This window comes from Carcharhinus amblyrhynchos, chromosome 26 (genome assembly GCF_965287045.1).
Source record: "Carcharhinus amblyrhynchos chromosome 26, sCarAmb.v2.hapA, whole genome shotgun sequence".
In the NCBI taxonomy this organism is placed as follows: Eukaryota; Metazoa; Chordata; class Chondrichthyes; order Carcharhiniformes; family Carcharhinidae; genus Carcharhinus; species Carcharhinus amblyrhynchos.
Window position 1 is genome coordinate 40,240,437 of NC_137349.1, and position 13,495 is coordinate 40,253,931.

The 13,495-nt window shown below is 40.4% G+C and overlaps 1 protein-coding gene across 9 annotated transcripts in view; it reads right to left on the reverse strand.

The window, feature by feature from the left end:
- Positions 1–996: 996 nt before the first annotated feature.
- eps15l1a (epidermal growth factor receptor pathway substrate 15-like 1a) overlaps positions 997–13,495 on the reverse strand; it is a 380,478-nt gene continuing 367,979 nt past the window's right edge. For 6 of the 9 annotated variants that reach the window (XM_080212644.1, XM_080212650.1, XM_080212643.1 and 3 more), the window contains one exon: positions 997–1,978. In XM_080212644.1, coding sequence (XP_080068770.1) covers positions 1,832–1,978 — 147 coding nt within the window. In that variant the 3' untranslated portion in view covers positions 997–1,831. The remainder of the gene's footprint in view (positions 1,979–13,495) is intronic. The other 3 variants (XM_080212648.1, XM_080212646.1, XM_080212645.1) reach the window with 1 other exon arrangement.

A 13,495-nucleotide genomic window follows, 5' to 3' on the forward strand; every position in this document is an offset into this window, starting at 1 on the left:
TTAACATGGAGAAGATTGCAAGATATATACATTGAAAAATGGAGCTCATCACCATTTACAAAAAATCGGACAAGCATTTGATTGTTGCTAAGGTTTTAGCAAGTGTAATGGGAATGGAATATATTTATTGCACAGCGTCCATAATTCTGTGAGTCTCCCTACCAGTGCAATCATAATCTAAACTCTACTAATGCCTGGTAAACATCTTGCAGCTGTACTAATGTGAAGTAGTGATGTTGGCAGGAGGAGTTCTCAGCAGTTGAATTGAAGACATTGAATAATAAGTTCATCAATCAACATAAAGGTGTGTATGCATAAACTGCAACAATTTTCATTGTAAATACTTAAACTTAGAGGCAACATTGACCAGGAATGAATGAACTGTTACCTTCCCTTCAGGTAGAAAGTCAGCAAATCAGAGGCAAGTGGTAAAAACATTTGCAATGCTCCTGCCTGTCCCATTTAGATACTTGACACCTGCTGTGCTTCCAAAGTTGTCAAGCTGTGGTACATATACCAAGACCTGCAGTAATTATACAAATGGCACAGTCATACATGCATACATTTTCACTCAGCAATATGGCTGCTTGACAGGCTTCGACAGTCCAGCTGCTGAACAGCAACCATCTATTAAAAAACAGTTAAAAGAGGATTAACCAACAACATAGGTGATTAAGCGACAAATTGAAAATATTTACAGTTAGTGATCAATTACACTGGAATCAGAAATCCTTGTAGCTGTTTATAAACCTATCACTATTTACTTCACACAACACAAACAGCAATGTTTTTACCAAAAATGTATCGGAAGCCACCCTGGCAGCGTTATAGAGTGCAGGGAAATACATATTGTCACTTTTTGACAGGAAGAGGAATCCACCAAAAATTAAGCTGGAAGAAAAATATTAGTAAGACATCCATCAGTATGTGACGTTTTGCAGGAAGAGAATGTGCACAATCTTATCAGGGGCTACAAGAACACACAGGACAGTGAGAGAACTTGGATACCCTTTACATATTTTCATTGTACTACAATCAAAAAAAATACTGAAACATCAGGAGCGCGCTGCATTGTCCAGTTGTACAGGAATGTCTCCACGCATTTATTATATTAAAGAAAAGCAATGTGCAATGAGTTAAAATCTGATAGATTTTTAAGTTACACAACATTCTATTGGACAAATATAACTGACATAATGTACAAGTCCTTACAGGTTAATAAGCTGTACTGAACAGGGTGGTTTTCTGTCCAGGGTTTTTAGTTTACTGCAGTCTCACAGTAACACTAAGGCATGTTTGATGGGGAGGTATGGGTGGGTTGTTATAAAACATAAAACAGGACACTGTACATTTAGAGTTTGCAAAAACACCACTTTGGCATTTTGCATCACAAAGAGAATAATAAACTGGGCAGCTTATATATATTATGTATTTTTTCCTTTAGGAGAGAGGGTGGAGGGGTTTGGCTTTGCTTCTCTCCAATCGCATTAAAGTTAGTTAGCATCAGTATCAAAGCTTTCAAGTCTTTCATGTGCATAACACAAGAGTTGAAATTGCTGATTCATTGAGAATGATACAGGTTTCTCTCTCCTTTTTAACTACACAGAACATTCTTTGTTCATCATCACCTCCTGTGCCCCCAACGGAGTCCATGCAATTTATTCCACTGGTCCATAAAGTGATTGTATTAGATGCCATCTGGAGAGGAAGGGGTTTTTGTCCAGTACGTTCAGAATACCCAACGTCCAACTATTTTCTCTTTCCTTCCCATTTCTTCGGCCCTTTAATTTGACAGTTCACATGCCTTTGATTAAGTGGACCAGGGCACTATTTACACATTTGACATTTCTGCTTTGCTGAGTGCTATGGCAAGCTCTAGATCCTCTTGTTCTTGCCTTCGTAACCGCTCCAATCTCTCACGTTCTGCTCTTTCACTCTCCCTTTTCGCCCATTCCAACTGCTGATCTTCATTACCAAACTGGGGAAAGAAACAAACCGGGGGGAAAAGATTAACGTGTGTTTAAGAAATATCTCTTGTGATGTAAACATGCAGCATCACCCCCCTCAGATGGAGCAACTGGCAAACACTTGTTTGAAAAATACTAGTTGGGACACATTCAAAGTAAGGTAACAGCATGAAAGCAACTGATCAACTGATGTACCCACCAAGCCTTAGTAGTTCTTATTAAGCTGCTCAAGAACTATTTCAAATTGCTCAAGAACTATTTCAAGGCTGCTCAAGAATTATTGAAAGAACTATTTAATCAGATCATTTGGACTATTTAATTAAGTAAGGAGGCTAGTGAAAACAAATTTTAAAAAATCTTGTTGCATGCTTTTAGCATTTGGCTGCGAGTAAAGTATTTAATGAAAAAAAGCATTCAGCCAACGAAGTACACTCTGCCAGACTGTACAATCTGCCCTCAAACTGGGTTTACCCAGCCCACTTTAGTAATGCAGTTGGTCACCCACAGCTCATCGACCCAGTTGATTAAGATCTGTAAATTCTTCCTGACATTTCAGGTCTTTTCAGCCTTATTCCAATTCTGTGGGACCACACTCTGCTGAACTGGTTGTCATTTTCCCTTCATCACAACAGTGATTATTCTTTAAAAATACTTCGTGAATGACTTGGGCTTATCCAGATCTTGTGAAACATAGAAACTAGAAGCAGGAGAAGGCCACTCACCCCTTCGAGCCTGCTCCGCCATTTGTTTTTTTCATGGCTGATCATCGAATTCAGTATCCTGATCCCCTCATATCCCTTAATCCCTTTAGCCCCAAGAACTTTAATTTCTTCTTGAAATCAGACAACATTTTGGCCTCAACTATTTTGTGGTAGTGAATGCCGCAGATTCACCACCCTCTGGGTGAAGAAACTTCTCCTCACCTCGGTTCTAAAAGGTTTATCCCTTCTCTGCAAACTATGATCCCTCGTTCTGGACCATTGGGAGCATTCTTTCTGAATCTACCCTGTCTAATCCTGTTAGAATTGTATATGTTTCTATGAGATCCCCTCTCACTCTTCTAAGCTCCAGTGAATATAATCCTGACTAACTTAGTCTCTCCTCATTTGACAGACCTGCCATCCCAGGAATCAGCCTGGTGAAAGGTGCAGTTAAAAGCAGAATTCATTTCTCACATAACTCTCATCACTCAACTGAGCTTCAAATACATTCCACCAATTTCTCATACATAATACTTCTCCACTGCCCCCTTTTCATATTAATGTGATAAATACAGCACGTCATATTACTGAGATTTAAATGTGCATATTTAATGCATATTTAATGAGCGGCACAGTATCACAGTGGTTAGCACTGCTGCTTCACAGCTCCAGGGTCCTGGGTTCGATTCTTGGCTTGGGTCACTGTCTGTGTGGAGTTTGCACGTTCTCCTCGTGTCTGCGTGGGTTTCCTCCAGTCTCCTCCCACAGTTCAAAGATGTGCGGGTTAGGTTGATTGGCCATGCGAAGAAATTGACTTTTAGTGTCCAGGGTAGTGGAGGTTAGAGGGTTTAGTGGGTATAATTTGTAGGGATATGGGGGTAGGGCCTGGGTGGGATTGTGTTTGGTGCAGTCTCGATGGGCCGAAGGGCCTCTTTCTGCACTGTAGGGTTCTATAATCTAATATTCTGCAGGCTGGGGAATGGAAGAGATTCAGATGCTTATGGCTGGTTAGGGGTTTATTTTATTATCTGCACCCCTGCAATCAAAAGTCCTCTTTTGATTTTCTTTTCTCAAATTCAGGTTACATCACTCTATATAACAGAGTGCTAGAATCCTGCTGAACATGCTTTCCTACACTCCTTGCAATGTTCTTGTTTGAATATAAGTGACCAAAGTCACACATGTACAATTTAAGCATAGTAATGAGCATATTGGAGTAAACTTTGTAATTCTTGTATTTTTTAATCACTCATGATTTTGAGCAAGCAGCTTCATGATTATAGGAGTAGTCACGTGAGCTGAAGCAGTTATCAATTAGGAGGCCATGGGCTCAAATCCCAACATTTCCACCTCACACAACCAATGGATTGTCCAAAGAGAAAATACATTGCAGGTTTTTAGTCAAAATAGGACCCATTTAATAATTGCCCAGGTTTCATACATCCTGACCTAATATGCAATTCCCAATCTTAAGAACTAGCCACCACCGTATATTCCCACCATTAGTCCCCTTTCAGTAGTCACCCGGCAACACATCAAACTTACTGAGTTATTAAATGTGTTTGCAATTCAAATATGCACTTGCTTCCATTAATCACTTCAATATAAAGATGTTCACCTCATGAGACAATAACCGTATTATGATACTTATCCAGTATCCATGCCTTTGTTATCTCAATATTCATCTATTTCAATGTCTTCTGGCTGGCCTTCCAACTTGCACCCTCCACAAACATGATCTCATCCCAATGTTTTGTTCATTTATTATCCCTGCACTCACTGATCAGTCTGGCAATCTTTAATTTTACAATTTGTTTGGTAGCACTTCTTCAGACACTTTATTATGTTAATAGCATTATATAAATGTGAGCCTTTATTATTGTTATTAAGTTCTTGCAACCATAGCGAGCAGCATCTTAAAGTTTATACACTGAACTCCGGGTACAAGTGCTTACTCTCTCCACTAATACAGCTGCTAGAGTCAAATTTTACCCTGAACTGTAGACACTTTAAACACATGTTCACTGGCCTGTCAGGCTGCAACTTTGGCACAGTGGTAGCAATCTTGCCTCAGAGTCATAAGTTTGTGGGTTCACGACCAAGATGTGGAGACGCTGGCGTTGGACTGGGGTAAACACAGTAAAAAGTCTGACAACACCAGGTTAAAGTCCAACAGTAGTAAACGCCACCAGCTTTCAGGGCGAAGGAGCAAAGCCCCGAAAGCTAGTGGCATTTACCACCAAAAAAACCTGTTAGACTTTAACCTGGTGTTGTGAGACTTCTTACTGGGTTCAAAGCCAATCCAGAGAACTTGAGCAACAAGGGGACTGCTGCATTGTCAGAGGTGCTGTCCTGATGAATCTCCCCTCTCAGGTAGATGCAAAAGATCCTACAGCACTGTGCTGAGGAAGAGCAGGGGAGTTCTCCCCCAGTGGCCTGCTCAGTAGTTATCTTCCACCTAATATTCCTAAAACATACCTTCTGGTTGTTAATCTATTTGTGGAGCCATGCACAAATGGACTGTCATGCTCCACTCTTTTACAATAAAGGTCACATTTTAAGAGTAATTAATGGGTTTTAAATTACTTTGAAGCAGTTCAAGATCAGGAAAGTCAAGATTAAATGCAATTCTTTCCATCCCCTGTCAAGGTTGAGCTATAGTTTTAACTTTTCCTTTACTGGTTGGTCACACAGTTGGATTCTGATAAACTGGTCTGAGAGGTTTTCTTTCAACCACTATTTCATTAAACCGCAAAGCAAAGCAGTCAATCAGAAATCTCTTCTAAAATCTTCAAGTAAAACTAATCACTAACCATGTGTAAAGTTGAAAGTTGTTCTTCTAAATATATTTTATGAAATTTAAATGAATCATTTTGCTAAGGGAAGTTTTGTAATTAATTCACGGAATTTAGTGCTGATATTTTTTGTCAGGGTACATTTGCTTAGGAATGAGGTGCAAAAGGAAAGAATGAGGCAAGATTGGAGCCACTGAAAATCAATGCAAGGGAATCAAAGTATGTGAGAAGAGGACATGAGTGATTGGGATTCTGCACAACATGAGTGAGTACAAAGAGTTTTAATGGAATGCAAGTTCATTCAAGGGAAGCAAACGTGAGAGAATCGGGCCCCTGCAGTTCTGCACAACAGAAATTATTCAATGTTTGATTCAAGAAATCATTCAATTGGAATTAACTGGAGCACATTTTAATTCACGCTCATTTGTTTTTGCACATTACGTAGTAACGATTGTTCCCTATCCTGGCATTAGAAAGGATACATTACTACTGAAGAATAAATGTAAGGTGTAGGTGTTCATTCAGCTTTCTTCTATAGATAAATACACCACTACCCTAAAGCAGGAAACCACTGAGCTGTTCTTCCTCGTATGGGTGATATGAGAGAACCATTTGGTCATGTGGTCTTCCTTCTGTACATGCAGTGTGGTGGGTTCCACTCATGATTATAACTCAAATCTTTCAAAAGCTGTATGCAACCGAGAATTTAAATGCATGCGCATTAGGAAACTACAAGCACGTGATGGGGCCATGGTACAAGGACACCTGTAAATGATCAGAATGAAAGAAACCACCTCTCAGGGAGTTACTAACTGTTGTCATTCAATCTCCAGATAGAAATTAATTATGCAAAGTACAGTACAGGAAATGATGCAGTAGGTGCTGCGACTTAGGGAAGTTTGAACAGCCATGTTAAGACAATATTATAGTACAAGAATCTCCACATTGATCAAGAGAAAACTACTGGACATGAGGCCTCATCATGACTGCAGGGTGACCATAGTTATAAATTTCCTTAGAAGGTGCTGTCTTGAGGGAGGTGAGTTCAGCTAAAGGTTTGTTCCTAAATGTTACAAATGGGAATATTCAGGCTCTGTAAATATCAATACTTTGCTAGTGGGAAATCAGATAAGGAAAATTACGGCTATGGTCACATTGCAATCATGTTGGGACCCAGTACCCAGCAGTTTTCTCTTGATTCTACTTGGAGATTTTTGTGCAACAAACTTGTCTTAACATGTCAGCTCAACCCGGCAGCAAGTATTTTGACGCTGGAGGGCTTCCAGTTAACCTCATGCTAAGTCACAACGCCATGATAGCATGAGAAAGATCTTGAGATAAACTCCAAAATATCTGCTGTAATCAGGAATCTTCAGCTATTACCCATGAAAGGACAATGGTCAGTGTAATGATTGACACTACAGAGAGGGACTAACACCTTCACAACTAGTGTCAGCAGAGGGGCTGAGCGCTTAGAAAGACTATGCATCTACAGTTATTCCATCAGTACCCAATTGCCTTGAATGATAAAACTGGGTGAATCTGAAGCAAGGAACCTATTCATATTAACACAGGATGTAAGATGACAAGAAACCAACTATTCAAAGAGAGGCTGATAGGAGTTTGTACAAAACAAGATTTAAATCCCAAGACCCCATTTTTGGCTGTACAAATTGTTTAATTTTCCACCTGTTTCTCAAAACTTTGTTGCTATTGGAAGTTTACCAACTGAATAGGTTACAGTAGAATCAGTGGTCATTCCTATCAGTTATGCAAGGGCAGAACAAGGTTACAAATCAAGAAGTCTTTCTTTTCCCAGAGAATGGAGAACCCTTGAAATAGATTGCTAGTTTATCAGTGGATGCTGATCCTCTGAATTTCCTGTGCAAAGGATGTGTCTGCTGTAAAATTAATCAGTCCCAGGGTAGTGTCCTGGACTAATTTTGTTCACTGAGAGGATGGAGAGCAATTTTCAGACTTCCAGACCTGCCCCAATTCATGAGGACCTCAATTTTTTTTTAGCTCTCCTGAGAGATTAGGCTCTGAGTAGGGTGAGGAGCATAGGTATTGTGATTCCCAAAGCATTGCAGTTGTGTGAAACAAGACCCAGTGGAGCAGGAGGTCTTTTTCTTCTAGGAGCTTTGAGTGGTTAATTCAACTTAAAGACTAAATAAGATAATCAGAATGCCTCACTTTTGATCTTGGAATGGGCGGAAAGATTAGCTTTCAGGAGTTGCCAAATGGTTTGGGAAAGTTTACATCATAATTACACTGTTCAAGCCTCTTTGTTTGCTTTATTCCTCCCACACAGATTCCAATTTTGGTGTCTATATCTAACGCTGTGCTGTACCTGTCCTGTGAGTGTTCGATGGGCCAGAATAGAGGAAGCTTTACTCTGTATCACACCCCGTGCTGTACCTGTCCTAGGAGTGTTTGATGGGAGGACAGTGAATAGGGAGCTTTACTCTGTATCTAACCCCATCTTGGAGAGAGTGCAAAAAAGATTTATCAGCATGTTGCCTGGCATGGATGGCATTAGCTATGAGGAGAGGTTGGAGAAACTTGGTTTTTTTCTCACTGGAGCGACGATGATTGAGGGGCTATCTGATAGAAGTCTACAGGATTATGAGGGGTATGGACACAGTGGATAGTCTAAAGCTTTTTCCCAGGGTGGAAGAGTCAATTACGAGGGGCATAGGTTTAAGGTGCAAGAGGCAAGGTTTAAAAGAGTTGTCTGAGGCAAGTTTTTCACACAAAGGGTGGTGGATGCCTGGAACTCGCTGCGGGGGAAGGTAGTGGAAGCAGATACGATAGTGAGTTTTAAGGGGCATTTGGACAAATACATGAATAGGATGGGAATAGATGGATATGGTCCCCGGGAGAGTACAAGGTTTTAATTCAGCTGGGCAGCACGGTCGGTGCAGGGTTGGAGGGCTGAAGGACCTGTTCCTGTGCTGTAATTTTCTTTGTTCTTTGTATGAACCTGGTCTCAGAGTGTCAGCGAGAGGGGGCATCACAGTGATGCCTGGTTATCTCATAGTTGATTTCAATGCTCTGGAAAATAAAGTGCCTCTTGAATGTGATCATTGGAAGAACCCGAGCTTCACCCTGTATCAGAAATGGGGCTATTATGAACCCCAAAATCTATAAATGTTGTTGAATTCTGAATTCTGTACCATGTATCATTCTAAATCTCAGCACTGTGGGTGTTCCTACACATCATGGGCCACAGCAGTTCAAGAAGGCAGCACACACCACCTTCTCAAAGACAATTAGGGATGGGCAATAAATGCTGGCCTAGCCAGTTACACTCATTTCCCACAAATGTATACATTTTTAAGAAGTTGATTATAAAGTGGGTGGGTGGGCTTATGTAACAATCGTAGGAGCTGTACTAGCTGTAAGTCACAATTTAGTGTGTATTTCTTCTACTATTTAAACTGTTCTTTGTTTATTTAAATCAGAATATTTTTATTAGGAGAATAAATAATTTTACCCCTTCAATATCAGAGATAGGCCAGCAGGAAACCAGAGATTTGTTTTAATTTGGAGCATGGACCTGGCACCCATACCACAGTGAGATTTAGCAAATGCACAGCATGCCCATGACTTTTCTGAACAACCTTGCATTGAGAACTAAACTCTTAATTACTTGTTAGTAACAGAGGTCTAGCTAATGCTCCATGGATAAAAAATTGATGTTTTCCCTTTGAAAGATTTCTGCCACAATGAAAATATGATAATGTTGGAGTTCCGCCAACAGAATCTTCATGTTCTCAAGATTAATCTTGAGAGATTTGGCTGATATAGTTCCAACAGTACCCAGCAGGGAGCATTTCAAGATAAGACTATAAGATTTAGGGTGGCATGGCAGCACAGTGGTTGGCACTGCTGCCTCACAGTGCCAGGGACCTGGGTTCAATCCCAGCCTTGGGTCACTGTCTTGTGTGCAGTTGGTATGTTCTCTCTGTGTCTGCGTGGGTACTTCAAAGATGTGCAGGTTAGATGGATTGGCCATGCTAAATTAACCCTAGTATCAGGGGGATTAGTAGGTTAAATATGTGGGGTTACGGAAATAGGGCCTGGGTGGGATTGTGGTCAGTGCAGGCTCGATGGGTCACCTGGCTTCCTTCTGCACTGTAGGGATTCCATGATTCTATTCTATGATTTATATTTTATAAGAGCTCTGTTGGGAGCATTTTCAACTCTGGCTCAGAAAGCACTGATTCAATCCCAACTCCTGGACTTGAGTCCCATCTAGCCTGACACTTAAACACAGTACTGTACTGTGGAGGAATTATTCTTTGGGTGGGATGTTCTAACCTTGTCCACCTGTGTCGATTGTTTAGATAATGTTAAGGATTCCATGGGGAGAATTCCCATGATAATCTGCTCAATGCCCAGTAAAAACAGGTGAATGTCCTGTTGTGTACTTTGTTGAGTGCTGATAGGTTGCACGTCACGAAAGAATAATTAACTGTGAAACAGTTTGGAATATCCCAAGACATAAGGTACAATATAACTTATTTCTAGTTTTGCCTTTATTTCTGGTCTTTGGTTTTCCATTTGCAACCAAACTGCCCTTGCTACTTGCGTGGCTTTGATAGAAGCTCTGACTGTTTTAGCACAAATTTCTCTTCTGTTCCATGTAACAAAACAAACTTATATTAGAACTGACAGGAAAGCCAGCCAGCCACCCATCCGAGGACATGGGCTGAATGTTGCTCCTGGAAATCTAGCAGTGGTTTAGCCAGACACTCATCTTGTCTGACTTGGGAAACTTCTCTTTAAAATTACTTTATTTCCAAGCAGATGAAGACTTTTTAAGATGAGGAGTACTAAGAAATGAAATGCTCTTTTACTTTTTACATCAAGAACTCGGAATTCAGCAATAGCCAGAAAATTTAAGTGCTTTATAATTTTGTCCTGCAATATGCCTTGACTGCAGCCTCAGAAGAACATCTCCCTTTTGAATCTAAAGGTCACTTCCACATCAGCTTCTCTTAAAATCCTAAATCACCAGCCCACGCCCACACACGCGAAAGCACAGCAATTCATTACAATGCTACAATTAGTCAAATTTGAAGAATGCAGATTCAGTAAATACCACAGTGTAAAAGAGACACAACTATATGAGATCTATGTTATGACATGTTGAATGAAGAATGCAAGAACTCCTATAGGAATTTTAAGGTCAGTTTCAGGGTCATTTTGGGAGTACTGATGGAAATCAAAACTAAGAAATTTATTGTGACTTTATAAATCCTAAACCATATTTCAGACCATTCTATTTTTCTATAGCCAATGCAACATAACATAATGGAAGATGATGGATTTCACAATTTAATGAACGATTCTGTGTACTCTATAATGACGTGTCTCTTAGTGTCATCCACAGGTGCAGTCAGTCTCTCAGTGTCTTCCGGATGTCTCAATGAAATTCTGTTTATGGGAAAATGCAGCATTCAGTTTGTACAGTGCAAGATACAATTAACCTTCTTTGGTGGCATTGGCTGAGGGCTAATTGCAGACCAGGAACCCGTTTGTTATGAGGCATGGCAACTTCTTGTAAACTGTGCCCAGCATACATAGAGTCATAGAGGTTTACAGCATGGAAACAGGCCCATTAGCCCAACTTGTCCACGCCGCCCAGTTTTTGCCACTAAGCTAGTCCCAATTTCCCTCTTTTGGCCCATATCCCTCGATATCCATCTTATCCATGTAATTGTCCAAATGCTTTTTAAAAGACAAAATTGTACCCGCCTCTACTACTACCTCTGGCAGCTTGTTCCAGACACTCACCACCCTCTGTGTGAAAAAATTGCCCCTCTGGACACTTTTGTATCTCTCCCCTCTCACCTTAAGCCTAGGCCCTCTAGTTTTAGATTCCCCTACCTTCGGGGAAAAAATGTTGACTGTTATTTATTCTTCTCATTATTTTTAGATCTAAGATCACCTCTAAGTCTCCTATGCTCCAGTCAAAAAAGTCTCAGTCTATCCAGCCTCTCTTTATAACTCAAACCATCATGTCCTGGTAGCATCCTAGTAAATGTTTTCTGCACTCTTTCTAGTTTAATAATATCCTTTCTCTAATACGGTGACCAGGACAGTACCCAGTATTCCAAGTGTGGCCTTACCAATGTCTTGTACAACTTCAACAAGACTCTGTATTCAATGTTTTGACCAATGAAACAAAGCATACTCAATGCCTTCTTCACCACCATGTCCACTGGTGACTCCACTTTCAAGGACCTATACTCCTAGATCTCCTTGTTCTATAACTCTCCCTAGCGCCATACCATTAACTGAGTAACTGAACACACCATCTAATTCCATCTTTTATTCTCATTCTATGCTTTTAAAACTCTAATCTAACACTTTTCTCTGCACCCTAGCTATGACTGTGACGCTACATTCTGTACGCTCTTCTTTCCTTCTCTACGTACGACATGCTTTGCCTGTATAGCACGTGAAAAACAATACTTTTCACTGTATTTTCATACATATGGCATAATAAATCCAAACAAAATCAAACTGAACATGCAAATCTCTCATCAGAAGAGTTGCTCTGACAAAGGGTCATCTGGACTTGAAACACTGGCTCTATTCTCTCTCCACAGATGCTGTCAGACCTGTTGAGATTTTCTAGCATTTTCTGTTTTTGTTTCAAATTCCAGCATCTGCAGTAATTTGCTTTTATATTACTAAACAGTTTATCTAGTCATTAGTTTCATTATTGTTTGAGGCTGTCACATACCCCTATTTGAGAACAGTGACCACAATTAAAAAGTACTTAATTGGCTGTGAAGCCCATGGGGGCGTCCTCAGATTGTATAAGTGCTATATAAATGCAAGTTCTTGCTTTTAGAACTTTCTGACTGCCAAGGTGACTCGATAGCCAGTTATAATTTAAAAAATAGTGCCCACTGGAAAATCTCAACAGGTCTGACAGCATCTGCGGAGAGAGAATAGAGCCAATGTTTCGAGTCCAGATGACCCTTTGACAGAGCAACTCTTCTGATGAGAGATTTGATTGTTCAGTTTGATTTTGATTGGATTTATTATCGCCATATGAAAATACAGTGAAAAGTAATGTTTTGCACGTGCCATACAGGCAAAGCATACCATACATAAGAACATAATAAGAACATAAGAAATAGGAGCAGGAGTAGGCCATCTAGCCCTTCCAGCCTGCCCCGCCATTCAATAAGATCATGGCTGATCTGAAGTGGATCAGTTCCACTTTCCCGCTTTCTCCCCATAACCCTTAATTCCCTTGCCTACCAAAAACCTATCTACCCATGTCTTAAATATATTTAGCGAGGTAGCCTCCACCACATCAACGGGTAGAGAATTCCAGAGATTCACCACCCTTTGAGTGAAGAAGTTCCTCCTCAACTCCATTCTAAACTGCCCCCCACTTATCTTGAGGCTGTGCCCTCTAGTCCTACTGTCCTTTCTGAGCAGGAAGAATCTCTCTACCTCTACCCTATCCATCCCCTTCATTATCTTATACGTCTCTATAAGATCCCCCCCTCATCCTTCTAAACTCCGAGTACAGACCCAGTCTATTTAGACTCTCTTCATAGTCCAACCCCCTCATCTCTGGTATCAGCCTAGTGAACATAGAGAAGGAAAGGAGAGGGTGCAGAATGTAGTGTCACAGTTATAGCTGGGGTGTAGAAAAAAGAGTTAGAATAGAATTTTAAAAGCACAGAATGAGAATAAAAGATAGAATTAGATGATATGCTCAGCTATTCAGTTAATGGTAGGGCACTGGGGAGAGTTATAGAACAGAAATCTAAGAGTACAGGTTCACAACCACTGTTGGGAGCTGGAACTACAATATGCATAATTAGTGAGTCAGTCTGAAGTTACAAATGTACAGAACGATTGCAAGCTACCAAACATAGACGTACTCATCTCTAACCATCTCACCGTGTAGCGTAAAAAATATTATTTCATGTAAAAGATAGCTTGTGTTACATCTCAATGAGATTGCACAGGTATTGCTCAATGTCAGCTCTATTCT